The sequence below is a fragment of the Sceloporus occidentalis genome, unplaced genomic scaffold (assembly GCF_023333645.1).
Source record: "Sceloporus occidentalis isolate IW3139 unplaced genomic scaffold, rSceOcc1.0.p SCAF_5, whole genome shotgun sequence".
NCBI classification, from domain to species: Eukaryota; Metazoa; Chordata; class Lepidosauria; order Squamata; family Phrynosomatidae; genus Sceloporus; species Sceloporus occidentalis.
In genome coordinates this window covers 165,223,406-165,247,647 of record NW_028316985.1, presented here as the reverse complement: position 1 = coordinate 165,247,647, position 24,242 = coordinate 165,223,406, and the positions used below count along the sequence as shown (strand labels likewise).

At 38.3% G+C, this 24,242-nt stretch overlaps 1 protein-coding gene across 1 annotated transcript in view; it reads left to right on the top strand.

Annotated features, from left to right (window-relative positions):
• NFKB1 (nuclear factor kappa B subunit 1) overlaps positions 1–24,242 on the top strand; it is a 74,425-nt gene that overhangs the window by 19,017 nt on the left and 31,166 nt on the right. Inside the window, exons 2-9 of the mRNA XM_089526055.1 lie at positions 3,005–3,054; positions 5,938–6,025; positions 10,545–10,585; positions 11,615–11,713; positions 16,654–16,802; positions 19,471–19,634; positions 20,450–20,608; positions 22,212–22,316. Coding sequence (XP_089382181.1) covers positions 3,013–3,054; positions 5,938–6,025; positions 10,545–10,585; positions 11,615–11,713; positions 16,654–16,802; positions 19,471–19,634; positions 20,450–20,608; positions 22,212–22,316 — 847 coding nt within the window. The 5' untranslated portion in view covers positions 3,005–3,012. The remainder of the gene's footprint in view (positions 1–3,004; positions 3,055–5,937; positions 6,026–10,544; positions 10,586–11,614; positions 11,714–16,653; positions 16,803–19,470; positions 19,635–20,449; positions 20,609–22,211; positions 22,317–24,242) is intronic.

Genomic DNA, 24,242 nt, shown 5'->3' with positions numbered 1-24,242 from the left:
TAATTTCTTCAGATGATTTTAAATTGCTTTGGGGACTTTTAGAAAAAAGAGGTATGTGTGTGTGTGGGTTTAGGAACATAATTAGCCATATACCATGGATGGATAGCAATTGCTCCTGGATATTCAGTGAGTGATTGTACCTCCTTCCTATGTAGCACTGATTATTAGCCTTGTAAATTATTTTGTGTTTCCTTCTGGCTGACTGACCCCCAGACTAATGCAAGGACTGTTTGTCTAGTAGTATTACTTTCCAGTGTTGAGGCGTAAGGTCTCAACTGCTAAGCATGGATGAAAATAAGATACTTTGGCCTGTTACAGACAGCCAAAATAAAGCTGCTTCGAGTCACAGTGGAGGTATGGTGTTTCAATGATGCATGTGTCCTAAGAGTCCAGAAGTCGCACCAAAGCCACGCTCCAGCCCTAAGGACTGGAGCGTGGCTTTGGTGCGGCTTCTGGACTCTTAGGACAAATGCATCATTGAAACACCATACCTCCACTGTGACTCGAAGCAGCTTTATTTTGGCTGTCTGTAACAGGCCATTAGCACTATCCTGCTGCCATGTCTTCTGTCCTTACCAAGGGGCTTGTAAAATATGGGTGCTCTCATGTTTTCCTAGCAATATTGTCTTCTTTAATGGATTTTTCTGGTAAGAAAAAGAAAGGCAGACAAAATGATGGGGAAACAGAGGAGAGTTACAAATGGAAGACATCATTGTCTGGAATATGCCATAAAATTCTTTGAATGAGGGATGGTGGTGCCTCAATAAATGGTCTTGTCTGGAAGTATCCGCATTTCCTGCCATTCTTTTCAACATGGCAAATTATGTTATGATGGCTGCGAAGGTATGAGTAGTTCAGCAAATGGAGTGGGTGGAAGGAAGGATGAAGGAAAGAAGCAGAGGTGGAAATAAATGAGTGACACAATTCAAGAACTGACTATAGCTGAACCGAGTGTCTTTGATCTTGTTTTGTTTTGTTTTTAGTAATGGGGCAACATGGCCCTGACTCCTCTTGGCAGATGCTCTGTTTCTTAGTCCCAAATAAGTGAACCAATTCCTGAATTATGAATTCCCATATATGAGCATTTCATTGATTAAGTTGCTCTACTGTGATTGATTATAACAGTAAGATTTGTTCCAGCAGTTTTTGGTCCAGCCTATAATCAGTTATGATCTCTTTTGGCTGCCTGCCTGAAGCTGGGCTAAGAATATGTTGTACACATGTCAAAAAGGATGAAAAGGCAAAACAAAGAAAATGGCGACTACGCTAGCAGTGATTACAGCCTTAAACTAATTTGATCACTTTGTCTGATTTTCATCCAGAAAAACTGACAAACATACACAAATGTCTTATTCAAATACTTCAAAGTCCAATTCTTCTCAGTGCTTCTTTGAGAGGAAATGCCAAAGAGTTCCCATCGCTGCCATTACTTACATTAACTCAGGCATTCAAAAATGTCAGAAGCAGCGCTGTGGCAGAGAAAGCAGAAGAGGCTCAGCACTTCTTTATGCGCTCCTGGGATGTACTAAGCTTTCACCTATCACCACTCTTCTTAGAGAAGGGGGTGCTTTCCTTTTTGATAAGAGTTACTTACATTAACTCATGGATAAGTTAAGCCAGGTTTGGGGGAGTCAATGTTGTTACTAAAATTTCTAGACTTATACATGGATATATAAAGTATTTGATGAAGTAAATTATGCTGAAATATTTTGCTTGTTCACTTGGATGTAAGTCCCATCGAATGGTATTATTTTGCTTCCAAGTAAAGATAGTTAGGATTGTTAGACATATCAACATGGCCTCTGGTAAGTTCTTCATTTTTAGATCTCTGCCTTGGGCCCTTCTCTCACTACCAGCAGCATTTTGCACTCACCTTTTGCTCATATTTGAATCATCCAAAACTGCATCTGATTCATCCAGTGATATCAATGAGTTACAGATTTTGGACATAATCCATAAAAATATCCTTTTATGCAAATTCCATGATTGAAATGTTAGTTGTAGCATGTTAGCAGTGCTAGGAAGACCTGGGAGTTGGGCAGGGGCATTACTATGCTATTAGGTACTTCCTGGCTGCTACAGAATTAATAAAGTGTGACACTGCTTTAATTGTCATAGCTCCATGCTATGGAAACCTGGGATTTGTTGCTTGTTGGAGCACTAGAGCTGTCTGACAGTGAAGGCTAAATATTTTGTAATCGTGGCTGCAACAAATCCCAGAATTCCATACACTGAGCCATGGCAGTTAAAGTGGTATCAAGCTGCATTATTTCTGCAGTGTAGATGCATGCTCTGTCACTGGTGCTTATGCTGAAAACTTTTCCTTGGGGATAATGCCTTGCGTTAGAGTTATTGCTAACTTTCCAGTGAAAGGAAAGGTATCTGTTTCTTTGTCAGTGTGGCTTTTTTGCATTCACGATTAGCTCATGTTTGTGATGACAATCAAGGGTATATCAGCTCATCATTTTTTAAGAGTACCTGTTTCTGGAGGTGTTATTTTATCTTGACTTTGCAGTACCTTTGATTCTATCTCAGAAGGTGGTACCACATATGGTATTATTTCCAGTCCATTTTAAAGCAGAAATACAAATGATATATTTCTTAAATAATACTTCAAGGAAAGGGACAGCTTTATCAGCACAGGTTTAGCAGTGTTTGTGACAATGGTATTCTAGTTTCTTATTGGTTGATGAAATCAGATATAATCTGATTTGTTGAAATGTTTGTGGTGCTGTTCTGCTAGAAACACACAAAATGAAATCCTTGGCATCAATGGACTTGCTTCAGTCTGCAGATCCCATCCCCATTTCTTTCTCTTTGTTTCTTTCTATTATAGTATTTTACTTTACTTGATGTTGCAGTTTAAAAAGCATTTAAGAAAATCGTTCCTCACGTATAGTTGAATTATTCCCCCATGATATTTTTATCCTCTCCCCCTCCCTTTATTGATGCAGATGCTTTTAGAATTTTGCTTTAATTTACAATATCTGGTTAATTGTTTCAGCTCTCAGGATGGCAGATGAGAGTGCATATATCTTGGGACTAGATCATCAAGTGAGTATCTTGCACCAAATGACAGGAATGTGTTAATGTGCATAAAGTGTCATGTACTGTTACTAGTTACTTACAGCACTAAGAATGTCTGGACATTAAATGGTTGGCAGTGGAAATAGTTTTAAAATATAGTATTTCATCCATGTGACATAATGAGCAAATGAAGCCATGGTGGATTTGCTTTGTAGCCCTGCTTCATTCAGCTACTACTGAGGTGGGAATTATGTGGCCCTTCAGATGTCATTGATCTGCAGTTCCCAGCATTCCTTACCACTGTATATGCTGGCTCAGGCTGCTAGGAGTTGCAATCCAACATTTGTCATGCATCCAGCTCTTGAGTTGCTCTATAACTAGGAGCAATTATTTAAAGTCAAAGTAAAACTACTGTTGTTTTTAAGTGTTGCTCTGTTTATAAGCCAGTTAAGAAGATTCTGTGTTACAATTTCTTATAGACAAACTCCTTTAGTTATTTTACGTACGTTTTTAGTGAAGAATGTTTCAGTAGAGAACTGTAGGCATTAGGCATTTTCATAAATGTCTGCAAGTCTGTGTGAGAAAGTACTAGAAACAGACAGAAAATATTAGATATTGGCTTCAAATATTAATAACATGTTTCTATCCATATTTTTTTAAAAACGCAAAGTAAGCTTTTGAAAGACCGATTTATATAATCTTTTAACTTAGTGTTGCATTTTTAAGCTGCATTTTCAGGTTATAATAGTGTATGAGTCATAACATTTAGATGTTGCTTCATTTGTTCATTACTGAGTGGGAGTTTCAACTTTTTTTGGCACTCTCTGGGCTTCTGGTATTAACTGTGGTCAAATTAGTGAAAGGCAATTTTTCCAAATACGTAGCATCCACCCACTGTAACCTGTGAAGCTTAACCAACATTATGATGGGTTTTTTTCTTGTTCTTTTTTTTAGCCTTTCCTTTCCTTTTCTGACATCCTAGTCAGACTGAACTTCCAGTTTTGCAGCCATTATTATTGCATGGTCTTTGATCAGTTACTACTAGCTACAGTCAGGTATAGAGGGCCTAAATATGCTAACAGCACCATATCCCATCTGATCCTGGAAGCTAAGCAGAGTCAGACCTGGTTAGTACTTGGATGGGAGACTACCAATGAATACCAGATGCTGTAGGCTATATTTCAAAGGAACTGGCAAGATTACCTCTGAGTATTCCTTGCCTCTATGAAATTCATGGGATCACTATAAGTTGACAAGTGACTTGGAAAGTACATATACAAACACATAGTCAGGTGTGAGAACTAGTGAGTTGATCAGGGTGACCAGATGCCATAACTACAAAGGAGGACAAGACAGTGAAAAATGTAGGACATTGGAGGAAAATGTGGGACATTCGAGAAAATGCATGACAAAATAAAAGCTATAAACACTAATATAAATATAAATTCATTTCATATGGTTTATTTACAGCTCCATTACATATATTGTATTTTATTATGTACTCAACCATATTTTTCTGATGACCATATCTTCCTTAAAATGTCTTGTTGGCTTGCAATATATTTATAGAACTCTAAGCAAAACAAATGCTTAAAATTGTACTTGACTAAATCTACATTTAAATTATTACTTTCATTTCTTTTCCCATTTACTCTCTCACCCCACCTGCAGCAGTGTCCCGCACCAAGTGGGCCTGCTCCCAACTTCCTGCCCTGTGTGTTCAGAGTAAAGCCATGCAAGACAGGGATGAGGGTGCTGAGCCTCATACCTCCCTGTCCCATGTGGCTTTGTTTAAAGTAAAGCCACATGGGGCAGGGACAGAGGGAAGCCAGGCCCTCTCCCTCCCTGCCATGCGCCATGGCACACAGCAGGGAGGGGGCGCTCACTGGGTGTCACCCCCCCTTCAGTGGTGTCACCCAGTGCGATTTGTATCTGCTGCACCCACTAGTGACGCTACTGCTGTCCTGCTTCTTTCTCAACCCAAACTGCACACTTCCTCCCTTCCACTTGTTGCTACTCAGCTGCTTCAGTAAAGCAGATCCTCCTTTGCTTTTCACACCCTCATAAGAAAAAACAAACAAATTCACCACATGGTCAGCAACAGTCCACAGCCCTTTACAGCAGCTAGGGCAGTAATAAATCTGTTGAGCGAGAGACACCAGATGACATAAGAACAGGTTTTATAGCTCAACATTTGCAATTCCACCCTGACATAAGTCTAAAATGTAGGACATGTCTGGGAAAAGGAGGATCTCTGGTGACCCTGCAAATATGACTTTCATATATTTGGTACTGAAAGAGATTTGAAGGGGATGTTCATGCAAGTGATCTGGGAGATGTTTCCCAGTATCAGATAGAACAGAGGTGTGTGTGTGTGTGTGTGTGAGAGAGAGAGAGAGAGAGAGAGAGAGATTGAGAGAGAGAGAGAGAGATTTTTAAGGGTCCAGTTTTCAGGGGGATTTCCCTCCTCTGCCACTGGAAAACCTTGTTGCTAATGTTATACTTCCCTGCAGGGTCACAGATTTTGGACACAACCTGTTAGGCACATTTACAGGTAGTTTATTAAAATAATACTTTATATTGATTGCCTTGATAATTCAATTCATATATTGTGAATTATTTGAATGACTGGATGGTGAAAATACTGAAAGGTTTTTGCTGTACAGGAGAAATTTTAGTAGAACCTTCAGTTACAGAATTAGTTGGTTACATCCAACATTGCAAAAAAAAAAAAAAATTGCTTACATTCTCCTTTTCTCCCTTTGTGCAACTCTAAATTCTGTGTCTGTTTTTGGAATAATGTCATTGAATCCTGATCAGTATTTTTTTAGAGTAGTGTTAGTGTTTCTAAATCTTACTAGAGCCTGAACTAACTTGATTTATTAAGAAGTGCAAATATTTTCCATTCAGGTGTTTCCAATGGACCCCTACCCCATGGGGATGAATCCACTGTTCAATAATTCAAGCATGATTACATCTGATCTATCACTTCACGCAGGTAAGACCTATAGCTAGTCTGACTGAGATAGTTTATTGAAAATTGTTGGAAACAGGCACACACAGAGGTGTCTGTTTTTATCTAAAATTATTCTTCATCATTGTCATAAATGTTAACATTGCTTAAAAAGAGAAAAGCTGGTTTTGAAGAGGCCTCAGTCTTGTATTAACATTTTCTTGCACTACAAATATTGCAAGTTAAAGTATTTGAAATATTTCTTCCTTATATGATTAGCTGAATATCTATAATTCTGCAAAATTATAACTTTAAGAACTTGTGTCTGAATTTGGTCCCCCCCCCCCCCCAGTCCTTCTTTCTTTTTGCATACTATTGTTTATTCTGTATAGCTGCAGGCAAGGGCTGTCTCATGCTGGCAAAACATCAGGAATAAATTCTTCCAGAACACGGCCACATAGCCCCAAAAACCCACAAAAAAACTATTTGTTTTTTATGGTTTGTTTGTATATTAATGATCTTATCTAAACTATTCTAATTCTTTTCTAGCTATTCTGTTCTGTTCTATCTATTCTAGGATATTGGATTACAACTATGATGAAGTGCTTCAGACAGATAAACCAATAAAGGGCTTAGAGGAAGGGCTTTCAAGATTGATAGTTGTGAATATAATTCTGTACTGTATAGTTTAAATAAGCATTACTTAATGGTCTCTGACTTGGTTCTTCCTTCATTTCTGAAAGTGTTCATTCAGTTTAAGATTGCTACACAAATAAATACACTGCATTTTTATTGTAAAACAAAGAACATTATATTCTACAGTTTACAGCAGGGAACAATCCACATAAAGCACCATTTGTATCTCATTCTTATGTTCTTTGAATATATTGAGTACTACCTGACAGTGCTTTCAGTGTCAAGAGTCCTACTGTTAGTCATATATATTGGCGGGATACACACGGGCAGGGGAAGACGTCTTGGAGGTGTATTCTGCTGAATACGGAGCCTCCAGACTGCCCGCCCCGGGGGCGTGGCTCAGGAGATGGGGCTTCCACATGGGGGGCAGTGAAGACGCCTCACCTGGATCCGTTTTGGACCCGCAGTTTCCAAACCGCTGCCTCGGAGGACGCTGCAAAGAGAGAGGCAGCTTCCTCATGGGCGGCCAAAAACGGGGCTTTTTTTTTCCTTTGCCGGCTGGCGGATGCGCAGCTGCGCAGCTGTAGCGCTTAGCAGCGGCGGCAGAAAGCCTATGGGCACATTTAAAGCGCCCAAGCCCCTTTAAAACTTTTCCCCCCGCTCTGCCCAAGAACAATGGTGGTCTCCTGCCAGCTGGTGATCAGCTGGTGTTGGCATCCTTGTCCGCTTGCACTTTGCCAGTGTCACCAGCATCATAGATGCCTCCTCTCCTTTGGTCCCCGCGCTCTTGCTGAATCTGCAATGCACAGCTACAGCTGTCTCCGCTGCCACCGCTGTCCCCCTGCCATCCCCCATCACCTCCCTTGTATAAATGTAAATATTTACAGTTTTAGCGTTTTTTATTGTTAGGTGAAAATGGCACAGGAATGTGTGTAGGGGTTCACTTTAAAGTCCAAACTTTCCAAGCAGCGCATGCGTACATGTTGCTCTAGGGTTAGGGTTAGGGTTAGGGTTAGGGTTAGGGTTACAAGTCTTAAAATGTGCTGCAGCTGTGCTGCAGCTTCCACACCTGCATGGCAGCTGACGCTGCAATTAAAGCCTGACTGCAAACTGCGCATGTTCCAGGACCCCGACTCATTATGCGACGCAGCAGACACGGAGCTTTTAAATGGGCAACTTAAATTAGCGGCGTAGCAATTCTGGCGTACCGGTGCAGCAGCTTACAGACGGAGCTGTGCAGCTGCACATCAAACGGAAAAGAAGCGGAGAAAAGCAGCACCTTTTTAATGCCGCTTCTTCCCGCTTGGGGCGTGCGGGGGGCGTGTTCATGGCGGCATTCAGGTAAGGCCCGTCTGAAGGCTCTACCTTCATGACGTCATGAATACACCCCTTTTTGCCCGTCTGTATCCCGCCATTGTTTATTTTACATCCCTATGAAAAAAACCCAAAAAACAGTCTCTGTGATGTTGGCCTTCCCTCCAAACTGGACTACATATGAGGGACAAGGCTGAGAGATATTCCTTGCCATGATTAGGCTACACTGGATCCTTAACTCTTTGTTTTTCTGTGTTTGCTTAGTATCAGCAGATATGCATTGTATGTTGTACAAAAATCAGGGGCTGCATCTGCACTGTAGAAATAATCCAGGCTGACACCATTTTAACTTTTAGGGCTCAATGCTGTGTAATTCTTGGAACTGTAGTTTATTGTGGGACCAGAGGTTTTTAACAAAGAAGACTAACTGGCTCACAAAACTACAAACCCCATAGCATTGAATCTTGTCAGCCAACCTGGATTTTTTCTGCAGAGTGGATGCAACCAGGGTCATATCCAAAGTGGCAGGAAAAAAAAGTGGTCTCTTTTTACAGGAGAGGTTCTTACTTCTGTTATTCTTGTTAACATAGCCTACAGTAAAGGTTAATTTACTTTCTCATTTAAATCTTTTTCCTTATGGCTAAGTGTTTCCTGTTAGATGTATTTCCTGTTAGATGTCAAATCATGAAAACCTCTACCAGTTTCATTTAGTATCTTCTTAAGTGGAGGAAATGAAAATTTTAATCTGGATCCATTTTCTCACAGAAATGGGCATATATCAGGACAAACTGTAAAATAAATTTAATATATCATCTGCACTTTTGCCACTGTCTTCATCTGGAAGCATACTTTAAGGCAGGGTCAAAGTGTTAAGGTGTCTTATACAAACACCTATTCTAGAGCGCCATTCCAGACAAAGCTTCCCATATTCACTCTTGAGTAAGGAAAAAGCACTGCTACACCTAGATGGTTTTTGTGTGCCTTCAGGTCATTTCCAACTTATGGTGAACCTGTCATGGAGTTTTCTTGGCAAGATTTGTTTGGAGGAGGTTTGCCATTGCCTTCCCCTGAGGCTGAGAGCATGTGACTTACTCAAGGTCACCCAGTGGGTTTCATGGCTGAGTGGTGAACCCTAGCCTCCATTGTCATAGTCCAACACTTGAACCACTAAGGCACACTGGCTTATTTAGCTATGTGCTAAATTAATGTTGTGTTTGCCTTTAGTAGAAACTGTAGAAATACAGTGTGCATGTTGATGTTCTCCATAGCACATGTAGAGAATAGGACTAAAGGATTCAGTAGGTAGAGTAGAAATGTCTGAAGGATACAGTAGGTAGAATGGAAAATAGCAAACCTTGATTTTCCATTTTATATAAGGGACACCAGTTTGAGCATACACGGATTTTGTAATCCATGGGGGGTCCTGGAACCAAACCCCAGCAGATAACAAGGTCCCACTGTAATCTGTATGTCAGATGCATAAATGTGTTGTAGTGGGTTGAATGTTGGAATAAAACTCCAGAAGACCATGGTTCAAATCCTTTCTCACCCATGGAAACCCATCGTGTGACCTTGGGCAAATCACACTCTCAGCCTCAGAATAGCAGTCGTAAACACTTTATATTTCTGTACTGCTTCCGTGTGAACTAATCACTCTCTAAGCATTTTACAATGTGTTAGTCAATTGCCCCCCAACAGGCTGGGAACTCATTTTACCAACCGATGAATGCATGGAAGGCTGAGTCAACCTGGGGCTCTGCAGAATTGAATTACAATGTAGATGGCTGCAGTACCGACATTTAACCATGGCTCTATGTTTGTTTCTCTTCTTGGCTGTATAAATGAGAACTAACCTTAAGGATCTAGAGAAGACACTGGAAAACAATTTTTAAAGTAGCTGCAAATAGTTACTAAAATATAGTGAATACTAAATCTGTGTAGTATTCAGACAGTCTTAACCTACTTTTCATCAGCACCTCAACAAAACTGATTTTTTGGAAGTGGCCTTAAGAATATAGACTGTCCGCCTGGAGAAGCCTGCCTGGTGCCTATCTCAATGCCTTTTTGAGTGTCAAGCTTTTAAAAATCTTTTAGAAGTTTTACATTTAGCTTACTGAATTTTTAAATGTAATTGTTTTAGCTCTTTGAAATTTATTCCTTTGATTTTCTCTGTGATTGATTATTGCTGTGTTTTTTCATCTTTTTATTTCTGTTTTGTCTTCTAGTGATTTCCTTTGCTTAAAATTATCTGATGTAGTAAAATTGCCTTTTGTCTTTGTTTTAATCTTGTACCTTACACAGAAAACTGATAAATAGAATAAATAAATAGTACTCCTTTAAAAAAAACCCAAAAAACTCAGTTATCCTGCAGGATTTTTTTTTGAATTAATTTTATCCGAGCCTTTTGTTTAAGTTGTTAAATATGTCAGCTTCATGTGATTTTAATGCCATTACAGTTTTTAAGATTTTTCATGTGTTTGTTGAGCAAGGCAAAGATCATATGGTATATGCGTCATGTATTTCGCCATATTTTCCTAAACCATCATATTCATAATTGTAGTTGTCTAAATGTTCTAAAAATTGTAATTCCTATTTTTCTTTTGCTTCAATATAGCTAATGGGCCATACCTTCAAATTGTTGAACAGCCTAAGCAGGTAAGAGAAGATGTGTAAAAGACTTTTAAATTAGCATTAAGAAGTTGTGAGTTAATAGCTGATGTAGTAAATGTAGTGTTGACATATTGTTATATGATTTCATTAAAAAAAATCTTATCTACCTCATTACAGGAGATTTGTTGAAGATAAATGTTTTGTTAGTTTCCTGGCAAGTGTCTAAATATATTTGTAAAAGGGGAATGCTTTTTTTAGCATGATTATGTCAATAATCTCATTCACACATTCTGGTTTTGTTATTCACACTTTTTTTTAAATTGGAACCACATCTGTGTGCATGTGTTCTGTTGCTCACATGTGTCAGCACTGCAAATAAAGATGGAATTGATGATGCAGATGTATTCAAAACACACTCAAGGTATGCAGAGTTTTATCCTGGTTTAGTCACATTGGTTAATCACACAGCTGACAAAGCAAATCTTTTAGAAAAACTCAGCAAAAAAAAACCCCAAGATCCATTATTCTGGATTAAGGGGGGAGTTGCCCCCCCCCAAAAAAAAAACCTGACTAGGATGCATTTGAAATGCATGTGAAGAACAAAGATTCAAACCATATTCTACCAGGATTCTTTTCACCATCTGAATAACCCCTTAATTGGATATGCATGGGATTCATCTTAGAATCTTCTGCATTCAAAATATGCACTCTGCCACTGAGATCTAGTCCCTTACTCTAAAGATATCTAAAGCTATTCTAATCATTTGACAACAGATTGTTGGATTCTAGGTTGAATTTTGATTCCAAGAATAAACAAGCACAAGATTATGTGAGAGATTTGGCCTTTTCTGGCAGAGAGCTCTGGTACTACAGTAAACAGCAAATCCCAGGATTCCATAGCATTGAGCCATGGCAATTAAAATAGTGCTAAATTGCATTATTTCTGTAGTATAGATTAAGCCAGAGTCAGCAATGGCTGGTAGTTTTCAGGTCATTGGGGCAGTGAATGTGCTCTGAAACTGGGATTCTTCTAAAAGTTCATATAATTAACCATTTAAAAATTGATCTCCTTAGAGGGGGTTTCGCTTCCGCTACGTTTGTGAAGGACCATCACATGGCGGACTTCCTGGAGCTTCCAGTGAAAAGAACAAAAAATCATATCCACAGGTTAAAGTAAGTTCACAATTTATTTATCATTACCAATTTATTTCACATGATTAAGAGTACTGCACTGGTAATTTTTATGGCACTTTAGACAATAGGAGGGGAGAGGAACTTTCCAAAGAGAGAACATAAGTATGTAATGATTTCATTACATTAGATGCAGTTCATTAGATGTTTCAGTGTAAATTTCTGTGGGATTAATTGCAGTCCTCAGTTGTTTTGAGATGGACTGGATGTATGGAATGGAAATCTCTGAAACAGTAACAATTAACTGTAATATCAGTGGAAACTTGTTGACATGAAACAATTCACTAGGATGATATCTGGAATTTTGAAAAGGGTGTCTTCTGTCAGTTATCTTGAGTTTGTAGTGTTCACTGATAAAGAGATCTTACCTATTTGAATAGGTTATGTTTAAAGTCTTTGGAATATGTGTAAATCTTCCTGTGGTAACACCTGTTGGAAGAGGCTGGCAGAGATATGTGGGGAAGTTCCTTAATGCTGCTTTATTGGCTTGTTAGTGCCTGTTCTTGATTTCAAGTTTAACTAGTAGGAAGTAGAAATATTTTGCATACCATTTTCCTACCATCTGCTCTCCTCCTGCCCCCATAGCTGCTGCTTTTTCATGAACGACAACGCCCCACAGCCTTTGTGGTGAAATATATTTTACCTCCAGGTAACTGGAGAAGATTTTTATCTTATTAGTAAATCTTTGGTTGTCTCTTTGTTTATGCTTTAGTGTCAGTTCATACGATACCAGATTCTCAAGTTACATTCAGATTTAAGATCTCATCACCTAGGATGTCTAGGGAAAGAGGAGGGATGCAATAAAATATTATTCTTTATAGATTCCTGGAAGTTAAGTATCAAATATGCTTACAATCAACTCATTAAAACAAAAATATTAAACAACCCCAAGTATTTAAAAAGTAATGATTTTAATAATAATTAATAATAAAGGCAGTCTGTAATTAAAACAAAAACACAGAACTTTGCTGCCCTGATGATTAGAATAATTCTAAGGGTGTTCCTACACTGTAGAAACAATATAGCATGATGCCACTTAAACAGCCATGGCTTGATCCTACAAAATCCTGGGATTTGTAGTTTTGTGAGGCACCAGGATGCTTTAGCAGAGAAGCCTAATGATGTTATAAAGGTACAAATGCTAAGGTGGAGCTACAGCACTAAAAATGGTATCAAGTTGTATTATTTCTACAGTTTAGATGCAGCCTAAGAACTCATATAAACCCTAAGTATGTTGTCTTGCTGATAGTGGTTCACATTTCCTCAGCATTCATCTATGACTATTCTGCAACAGTCAGTAAGAATATATCATGGAAATAAACTGGGAAATGTCTTGTCCATGTACAATGACATACTTAAAATAGCAATTTCAACTTTTCATTTTGGAAACATACCTATTAAAATGTTTATCCTTGCTGGACATGGGTATCTTTGGTTTGTTCTGGTCCATTGCATGTATGGAACTGAATGTATGCCTGTATTCCCAGTCCATGAAGTGTAAAATGGGCCCATTATCTGCACCATGGAGTATAGCTTGTCAACCTACATACACAATACCTAATGTGTATAGGAATCAAGTACACTCTTGGTTTCTGGACATTTTCCAGGGTATCAAAACATGGAGGTAAGGCCTATGCACATTGGATTTTATTTATATATTTATTTATTTATATTCACATATAAAATTGACATATAACAACAATAGCTATTTACATTAATAGTTATCTATATTAACATATAAACATACATATACATAAGCAAACAATAAACAATGATACAACAACATATAATAAAAAGCTATAACCTTACTATTTACTTAAATCGTTTTAGCACATTGGATTTTATGTTTGTTGCCCATGTGCAAATGTGTTATGTGTGACAGACAGGGACAACCTGAAGATAACCTCCAAAGTGACCAACCATGTTCAAGCAGTGCTTGTTCCCTAGCCAGTTTTTCACTCATTAGCTATATTATAAAGCAGAATTGGTTGTTATAAATATCCTAAGGCATTTGAACTTTTGTTGTATGATTGCTTTGCGTATGCTGAGAGCAATCACAAGACATTCAGAAGAAAAGTCATGTTCTGGTTATAATTCCAGAACTGTTCTGTTAAATGAAAATTCTGTCATTGGTTTCAATAGACAATTGTTAAGACTTTCTAGGTTTGCTTTTGTGTATTTTGGTAAACAGCGTATACATTCTATGGCAATAGATTCCAACTTGAATATTTGCCTCTAGTAGTATAGCAAAGCCCCTGGCATGGATTGGCTGAGTTGATAAAAGGCTTAGCACATTTAGTTGCTCAATAAACAAAGCAGTGTTCTGTCCATTTTCTCAGAATCAAGGGGAATTTGGCTGAGATTAAAATTTTCAATTTAAAATGCTTATGACTGCTAAAAGACCCCGGATCATAAGGAAGCTTAAAAGACAGGAAGGCCAAAGGATGCAAAGCCAGTAATACATTTAAAAAGAATACTGTGAAAGAAAGACAGATGAACCATGAGGAAGGGGCCATGCATATTTAGGTAACAAGGGCATAGTATGGGATTCTGAAAAAACTTTATATGGCTTAACCTCAATAAGGTTTGTGTTTTACAGAACAGGGTGAGAAACTAGGGTGAGTCTAGGGAGTCTGAAGAGATCAAGGGCCACAAAAAATAGCACTGAGGGCCATGTATGGCCCCAGAGTTGTACTTTTCTACTCCTGCAATAGAAGGTAGGATAGAGGAGTGATAAGGAGTTTACTCAAGGTAGATGAAGGTGGTGGACAAAAGTAGGCTTTAGCCAGAAACAGTGTGTAATTGAGACACAGAGCTGAAGGAAAGTGTTAAGGCAATTGTGGGGAACTTCTTTCAAATCAACCTGGTAACCAAATGTAGTTTTAGAGAAGTTCTCCGAGGCCATATTATATTGGTGGGAGAATCTAAAAGGTGGGACCAAACACCTAGCATATTTTAGCTTGCAACTTTTACTACCAGCAGTTAAGCCTTGGAAGAGGCATTTAAATATTTTGGAATTTGAGAAGAAACTGTACAAAAGCTGGGAAATCACAAACTATCTTGTCATGGGGAAAGGAGCATAGTCTTCTGGGAGAACCCATAGAGCCAAATTGGGACCCCAGGAAGGCCTAACCATTGCACTTAAGGGAGAGATAAACTGGTTCTAAACTATCAATAGTTTGGTGAGGATGGATGATGGGATTAAATTGTAAAAATTCAGAGCCTATGAAACAAGTGGGTTGTGTTCATATTGTGTACCATCTGCTTATTTTGTTGTCTGTCTGCTATTTGTGTGTTTAATTTTTCTTCCGTAGGTTTCAATTTTAATATTGATATGAGTAAACAGAAAAAACAATAATAGATTTGAAGTGAAGGTGAATGCATAAATTGCAAGCTGCTTATACTGCCTGAAACTCTTTAAAAAATTATCTCGGTATGAGTCAGACGTACATTACGTATCTGTATTGAAACCAAACTTTCTCTCAACTGGGATGAAGTACTTGTGTCAGCTAAATGTTAAACACAATCTGATTAAGCATGCTGAATGGTGCTTCATACAGTTGACTGTGTCATAAAAATTACCTTGGTACTTCCCCACCTCACCTCACCTCTGCCTTCAAGGGCTGATTATTTTCTTATGGTGCCCTCCCTCAGATGATAATGTTGATTTACATCTCTTGTTAAGCAAATACACAGACCACAAGCATAGGAGATTAAGCAGAGGGGTTCGGGCATGAAATAAGGTTGGCAAATTTAAAAACCAAAAACAACACCTTCGTGATTTTTAATGAATTACATCACTGTCTGGATTAACATGCCTGTAAGGTACCGATCTACAGACTAAACACCTGTCTCTCTTTAGTTGCACACAGGCCTAAAAGCAAGTCTGGATAGTAGTGAGCAGTCATGCATATGTGTTTTTTTCTGCTTTAGAAGGAGCTGGTGAGCTCTCTTACACTGATGGTATTTAAGAAGAAGATGGATAGTTTTCTGTTATGAATGACATAATTGTGTCATGCATAATAGATCCTGCACCAAGGACCACTCAGCAGACACCATTTTTAGCAAAATGTAGTTGGAGAAAAATGTAAAGAAGATTAACAGATATTCTTGTCCTTGATATGAAAAGGTTCTTTGACTATCAAGACAATTTGCCTTGATGACAGATATGATGTGTGTGTGCAAGTGTGTGTGTGTGTGTGTGTGTGTGTGTGTGTGTAGAGAGAGAGAGAAACAGAACATTTTTGGATTTTCTTCTCCCTCAAGGATTTTACATTGGAGAAAAACATGTTTTTAAATGCAAAATTGAATGCTTTTGCAAAAAAAAAAAAAAAAAAGAATATTTTTGGCACATTTTTCAAAAGCTTTTGTACAAAAATCTTATTTTTGCTCCCCAAAACCCTCATCCTGTGAGCAGTGATTAAAAATGCACCAGTGCTATTGTAATCTCAAATGGTGAGAAAAAAGTTTTTCATTGCATTTCAATAAGTATGAGATTTTTCACATTTGGGTTTAATTTTTAAAAAAAAATCACAAAAGGATTTTTGAACAAAATTCATGAAATTCTTGCAAAATTCATGCAAAACATCTGATAAACTATTGGGGCCTCCACCCCATGCACTGTTTTGGAAAACTATTTGTGAGGCATCACACAAAAACATTTCTTACTCGTTTAAAAATAAATCAATTTCTGTGGATTATTATTACTTTAAATAATTTATCGTAATTCTTTTTAATGTATTAAAACCATGTTTTCGATGATTATGTTCTTCTGTGATTTTTGAAATATGAATAAATATTGTGCCTCTTTATGCCTTTGTACTTAAACTAATTCAAATCTATACCAGTATAGAATACATTGCAAATATCAATGCAAAAGAAAAATTGATCCATACTAATAGTGTTGGTTCTGCTTCTTACAGATCTGCAATTACACTGGGCCAGCAAAAGTAATCGTGCAGTTAGTCACAAATGGAAAACACGTCCACCTTCATGCTCACAGTTTGGTGGGGAAACACTGTGAACAAGGGGTATGCACAGTTAATGTAGGACCCAAAGACATGGTGGTGGGGTAAGTGCTCTTTATTTTCTCTGTGAGTGACATGAATGGATTTTGCACCTGTCCAGAACCTCATGTGGAATATTCTAAAGCTGAGCTTTTTCAGCCAGAATTCTACCCACCCCTCTCAGCAAATGTGCTTCAACTACAGTTGGCCCTTCAAGTCCATGAATTCCTAATCAACAGTTTGAAAATATTTTTAAAAGATATAAATTCCAGAAAGCAAAACTTGATTTTTCTATTTTGTATAAGGGACAAAATTTTAATATGCCACTGTATGCAATGGGACTTGTACATCCACAGATTTTTGTTATCCATGGGGGTGGGGGCCTGGAACCAAACCCCAGTGGATACCAAGAGCTCACTATATTTCTTCCCTGTTCTTTCATATCCATTGCATGAACAGGATCAACTAGAAGACATTGTGTTCTCTTGAGTTTTCTTTTCACATCCTCTCCTTCCCTTTGGCTTTCCTCCTCATTTCCAGTTTAGAGGCAAACCGCCCTATTATTCTATATTTCACTCAGTATGGATAACAGAAAATAAAGCTTGCTTCCTAAAGAACCAGTGAGAGCAGAAATTAGACTATGCAAAGAGAGTGGGGAATATACAAGCACATGATGCTTGTGTCAAGTCTGAATGGATCTATCATGTATTAGAAGTACATGCAGGAAGTCCAGACTGCTTCTCAGTGCTCTGCAGTGCTCCACACTGACTAACTGGGTCTCAAAGAGACAATTGGTAATTTTACCATGTCAGAGAAACAAAACATATAGTAGGCATTGGCTGCAGTAAGTTTGACATATTCAGTAGAAATAGGAAATATGATGGCACAGACAATCCCAACTTTAGTATTCAATGATATATCTTTACTTCCCATAGAGGACATTACACTAATCCAAATGTGATGTAACCAAGGCATGTACCACTATGGCCAGATCTGACTTTTCCAGGAATGGGCTATGGTACCACTGCCATTGTCTCTGAGAGACCCTCCACTATGGCTACCGCCCAGTAGCTTTTTCAAACTTTTAGTCTGGTTCCTCAGCAAAAGTCTGTCTGGCATGGATGACATGGGAGACGTACCATCAGCAATGCTGCCTTTAGAGATACCTCTTCTCTCACAGGTGCATACAATCCCACCACCATGGAAAGGTCAGCATCTTCTGGGACAGATTGAAAATTTTTACTTGTGGCCTTTTGGATCCTCTTGTTCTCCCCACCATTCTACTTTCCCATTTCCAAAGGCTAAGCTCAGCTAGTAGTGTGACCAGATGCAAAAGAAGACAGGCTTCTGCATCTTTTAATATTTGAATAAGAAATAGGAATGTAAGCTACACTTAGGGAAATTACCCCTTGTATAGAATTATTAAAAGAATCCAGGCCTCTTTTGCATCTGTCCCTACAATATGGTGGCCTCCAGATGTTTGGACTACAGTTCTCCATGAGCCCCAGCTTACATGGTGAAAGGCCAAACATTATGAAAGTTGTAGTCCAAACATCTGGAGAGTATCGCTATTTTTGGGCTAGTGTGTTTGCCGAAGCAGCCTTCTCACTCATACATCAAATTACTTGTCGTGCTTGCTCTAGCAAGGTGACATCAGTGTGAAGTTGACATAAAGATTAGGAATATTGAGTTGCTTAAAGTCTACATTCCAAGTGTGAAGCAACAAAGACAGTACTAAATCTTAGTTAAGCTACTTCCCTTTTGAAAGAAATTGTTCAAATAAGATCCAGGACTGGATCAGGTTTCAGTTAAGTGCTAGTTTGATGTCTTTTGCCCAGGTTTTGGAACATATATGCCAGTCTTGAAAAGAATGGTGAGACAGGAGCTGCTTTTAAGATTTGAAAGGCTCTTGCTTTTGATGTTATGACCCAACTTGCCAGTAGCTTGATTGCAAACAGAGATTTGCTCTGTTGAGATATGGCTTTTAATTTTGAAAGATTTGTCATATTTGTTATGATGTATTCGTCTGCTTCCCTTACCCAATCACTCTGCAATAATAGATTTGCTCTTTAGGAGCCAAAAATGGTTTTGCTATGGGTTTTTCCCCATTAATGATGAAGGGTATCAAACAAAATGAAAAGGGTCTCCAACTTCCCCTTGCATTTAGGTTGGATAACCTGCAGTTGCTTGTCTAACAGTATGTCTCATTTCATTTTATATTACTATTAAGACTTAATACCATCAAAACCCTTTTCACATTTAGAAACGAAGTATAGAATAAATTTTATTAAATGACAATGTTCTTTTCCATTTATTTATTTATTTATTTGTTTATTTATTTATTTGTTTGTTTATAAGGCCATCCTTCCTCCAAAGAAGCAAAAGGGAATATACATGCCTTCCTCCCCATTATATCCTTTTCTCATGACATCCCCATGACTGAGAGATAGTGACTGGCCCAAGATCACCCAGTGAACTTCACTACTAAATTGACATTTGAACCTGGAACTTTTCAATCTTGGTCTGATACTTGAACTACTACAGCACACTCACTTAAACAATATTCTCAAGACTGAATGTATACTGGTAGTAGCATTTTTAACAATCCCATTGGCTTCTGTAGCTTGAAGCAGGAGGGCAGAAAAATGTGAAATATGGAAATGCAAAAAGGGTAGTCCTAGAACATGAGGCATACCAGAGAATCTCTAGAAATACTTCTTATCTTCTCTGCAGGTTTCCAAATCTTGGAATATTACATGTTACAAAGAAGAGAGTCTTAGACACGCTGGAAACACGCATGATTGATGCCTGTAAAAAAGGGTATAATCCAGGACTCCTAGTACACCCAGATCTGGGCTATATACAAGTTGAAGGTGGAGGGGAGAGACAGCTAACAGGTGAGTAAAGCTATAATACAGTTCAAATTTAGAGATAATGCCTTTATAAATTAATAATATTCTTGTCTACTTTCCCTTTTCAGTTCTAACTCCTGCTCATGGTATTTCTTGGAGGAGATTTTTTTTTAAAGAGTAGATGCCTCTGGAGCTGTTTGTAGCATATATAAAATAGAATGAAACAGAAGATAAAGTTTACTTGTATGTTAGACACATTATTGTCCAGTTTGCAAATATCTCATAATGTTGATCATTATCTATCTATACTTTTTAAATGTGCTTAATGTATTTATTTGTTTGTTTGTTTGTTTGTTTGTCAATGTTTGTCCTTTGAGTTAGGAAAGAATGTCGTATTTTGAGCAGTTCTATGATCTGTTTATTGAAGAGCTCTTAAATGTAGGTCCTGTGACACTAACAGTGTCATTTCCCCCCTCCTATATCATTTTTAATGCATTTGCCTGAAGAAGCAGCTAATGCTTTTCAGACTTGTATGTTTTTTGCCTTTGTGGATTTTGGATGTTGTTCTATTTCACCTAGTGAACTAAAGGGATGTGAGGAGAAACAGAATCTTAAAATATAACAGAACCCTCCCTTTCCCACCACACACACTTTATTGCAGTTACATTTCATATAATGTCTACTTTACAAAATGTCCTTCATTTGTCTACTGAAATAGCTAGAGCTCATCTTAATTCAACCTCTTCCTCTGTTCCTGTCTCACACACTCTGTTCCTGTCTCACACACATGCCACTACCTACCTTGTGCCTCCATTACAGACATATAGCAATAATTCAACTGCCTTCTTCATTTGTTGCAGAACAAGAACGGGAAATCATTCATCAGGCAGCACTTCAGCAGACAAAAGAAATGGACCTCAGTGTTGTGCGGCTCATGTTCACAGCATTTCTCCCTGACAGCACCGGCAGTTTTACAAGAAGGCTTCAACCTGTCTTGTCTGATCCTATATATGATAGCAGTGAGTGTCTTATCTCCTCTTCATTCTAGCCAAATCCCAATCCACTAGTTATTTTATTTTGTGTTTTATCTTGTAGTCACGATATAGAGGCTGATCTTCTCTTAGCATTTTTAAAAAATAGAATACCATTTAATGTAAAATGAACATGATACTGAGCACATGACTACAGTATACACTGGGCAAATGAAAGCTAAACCTGACACTATATCATTTACTGTCTTTATTCTCACCACCACTGTAAGAATACAGTGGCCCACTCCAGATTAGGACAGGTATTTCTTCCAAATTTATTCCTGCAAGGGCTAAAAACAAAACAAAACTCCACAGGTACCAAGGGGAGGGTTTGGGGTTGTTGGGTTTTTTTGTTACTTATTTTGCAGAGGGAAAATAGGAGAGAGATATCTGGGAGAGAAGCATATACTACTGGCTTTGATATGATTAAACAAAAAAGGAGAACATATGTTATACCTGAGTGTAAGGTATCTCTGATGAATTCTTCTATAAATGAAGTCATAATTCCCCTTCCCCAAATCAGTAAACTGCAAGCTGCCTTAACTCCTCGTGACCAGAATCCTGCTGGCAATTTATGCACATGTAAGTTAGGCTAAACATGCAGAATGACTTTTTGGACAATGAGGAACAGAAGTATCCAGCTTGTAGTGGTAAGAGTGGAGTTCTGCCTGTGGAACCATTATAGGTGTGAAATAATACAGTAGAGCCTCGGGTTACGAAATTAATTCGTTCCGCGGCCGCTTTCGTAACCCGAACGGCTTTCGCAAGCCGAATCCCCATAGCCGCTAATGGGGAAAAGCCGCGATTTGGTGTAAAATCGCGCAGAAAAGCACCAAAAGTTTTTTCGGGACCCGAAAAAACTTTCGTAACCCGGATCAATAATTTCCTATGGGTTTTTTTCGGGTCCCGAAAAATTCGTAACCCGGGTATTTCGTATCCCGAGGTTCCACTGTACTAGAGTAGTGTGTCAATACCTCAGTGAATTGCACACTGCATTTTTCATATGTTGCAATGTGGTGACAAGTGGGTGAATTCACCATTTCTCTCATGTTGTGATGCTGTGGCTTCAGTATAGGGACCATGTAGTGCTAGTGTAGTGTAACTACATCAGTGGATATTTACGCTATGATGAGATGATGTAGTACAGTGGACATCTCCCACACATGTAGGTTTGGTTCCCTTTCCCACAAATGGGAAAAAATACAGGAGCCCAAGCCCATATTAGTCAGTGGGCAGCAACAGGTGCATGCCCACATCAGTGCTCCCTTGGGCATGTGCTATCATTGGTTAATATGGAGTAGTGAGATCCATGGGAGCTCCAGTCACTGATGGCTAGCCCACTGATACAGCAGGCTCACTGTATCTCAGCTTTTGCATTATACAGTAGCTCTTACTATGACCATACATTAATATTAAAAGATGGAACAAATCTCCCAGCAATCTTCTCATATTTTACTGTTTGTTTGTGACCATTACGTATATTTTGGTGTTGAATTTTATGTTAATTTTGAAAATACAGCATTGCCAAAGGCAGTTCTGCTAGAATAATAATGGCTGATGGTGAGTCTTCCTGTTTGTTTATTCCCATTAGAAGCTCCCAATGCATCTAATTTAAAAATTGTACGCATGGATCGCACAGCAGGCTGTGTGACAGGAGGAGAAGAGATTTATCTTCTTTGTGACAAAGTTCAGAAAGGTGAGAACTTGGAATATTTCACATCTTGTGTTTCAGTGTGATTCTTTAATCCATTGGGTACCAGTGTGGCATAGTGGACAGCATATCAGACTAGGACTGTGAACATTAATAAGCCTAGAAATAACTAGCTAATTATCAAGTTATTAACCTGTTAGGCTTTTCTACAGATGTGACTTAACTCCCTGTATTTCCTGATTAACACAAAAAATAACCCTATGCTTTACTGAGTTGATTAATTTTAAAACATCTGTCAGAATGGGTTGCTCTTTCTATGGCAGAGCCACTAAAACAGGAAGGCCTAGGGGAAAGGATTGAGATCAGAGGAAAGGCATCATATGGCTTTGTTGTCAGGCAGCAGAAGAATAGGAATGGGGGGGGGAGGGCAATTGGAGAATCTGAAGGAAAAATTGAGTTCTGGTATAAAATGAGGCAGTGGGCTTACTGTATATACTCCTGTATAAGTCTAGAAATTTAGGTTAAAAATTGACCCCAAAAAACTGAATCATCTTCTCCAAATGTAAATACTATACTTTAAGTCATATATATATATATATATATATATATATATATATGTGCGCATGTGCATACATCCCCTGGTGAAAGTCAAGAGTTTAATCTTCCCTGGAAGGACTGACCCCATTCTACTCTCTCATCCATCCAGTCTTTAGTATCAGCACAAATAATTATGCCTGCTGGAATTTTGTAAGTTCTTTGGCATTGTTTTCCTTTGCTTTATCCTTTACATCCTTCATTACATGCCTCTAAATTTTACCCTCGACATATCCATGGGTCATATGAAAATCCATAATTTTGGCCAAAACCTGCCCTCAACGTATACATGAGGTCGAGTTATAGTCAAGTATATACAGTATTTGTTTCCTTACTCTCAAGCAGCATGTACCTCACAGAATATTAGCCTCCTTAAGTTTGAAAAGCTGGTATTTCTTTCTTGCCCACAACCTATTGACCTGTGTATCTTTCAGCTGAGTTGTACATAGTACTTCTCTTTAACTTTCCTCCTCTATTTATTTTTTTTTTCTTGTTTCTGTTTATATTGTTATTCAGGGTGAATTGGATTAAAATACTCCTTTAGTGTGTTTGTTGTTGCACATACAATGCTAGAGACTTGGATAATTAAGTGAAAAGTATTCTTCAAAATCCCTCCCCATTTCTTCCTCTTTTGGCTACTTTCCATCAGCTTTCCATCTATGCCCTGGTCCAGAAGGTCACACACTTTGAGAGATTTGGTAGGGTTGGAATTATTAGCTCAAGCCAAAAGAGTCATTTTTGGATGATGATATATGTATTTGTTTTAAATAATAATTACTGATTTTGTTGACTGATACATGGCATATGGACAAAAACCAGCCTACACACACTAAAACAAACAAACAATTAAAACCTATTTTCTGTTCTTCCAACTTGGAATAAAAGCAATAAAGGAGGTACAGTTTTTGTTTTGACATTTTGTGAGCAACTTTCTTGAAGTCTGAGAAAGTGTTTCCTGATCCAGGAAAGGGAAGTGAAAATTATGTGTTAACGGCTTTAAAAAAGTCATCTGAGTACATGGAAACCCCAAAGCGGGGGTTTCCCTTAATGTATGTATAGTTTTCCCTTGTGACCTCATTTCTTAATTTCTTAATCCTTGAGAATTTAAATATATGATAGTAAGGTAAAGACTACCCAATGAAAGGATGGGGGATAAATTTCCATCATTAGAAACTGGCCACATACTTTGGAAGGGGGAACCCTTTCTGACAATATGCATAGATGGAAAATAGGAGTATATCACACGGAGCTTTTTGGAGATTTTCCAGCTCAGTTCCGACGTGACTACACTTCCAACGATGCGCATTCACATCATGACGTGAATGTGTTATCAGACACCATTCCTTTCTATGGGAGCTCCTTGCGAGGTGATTCCAA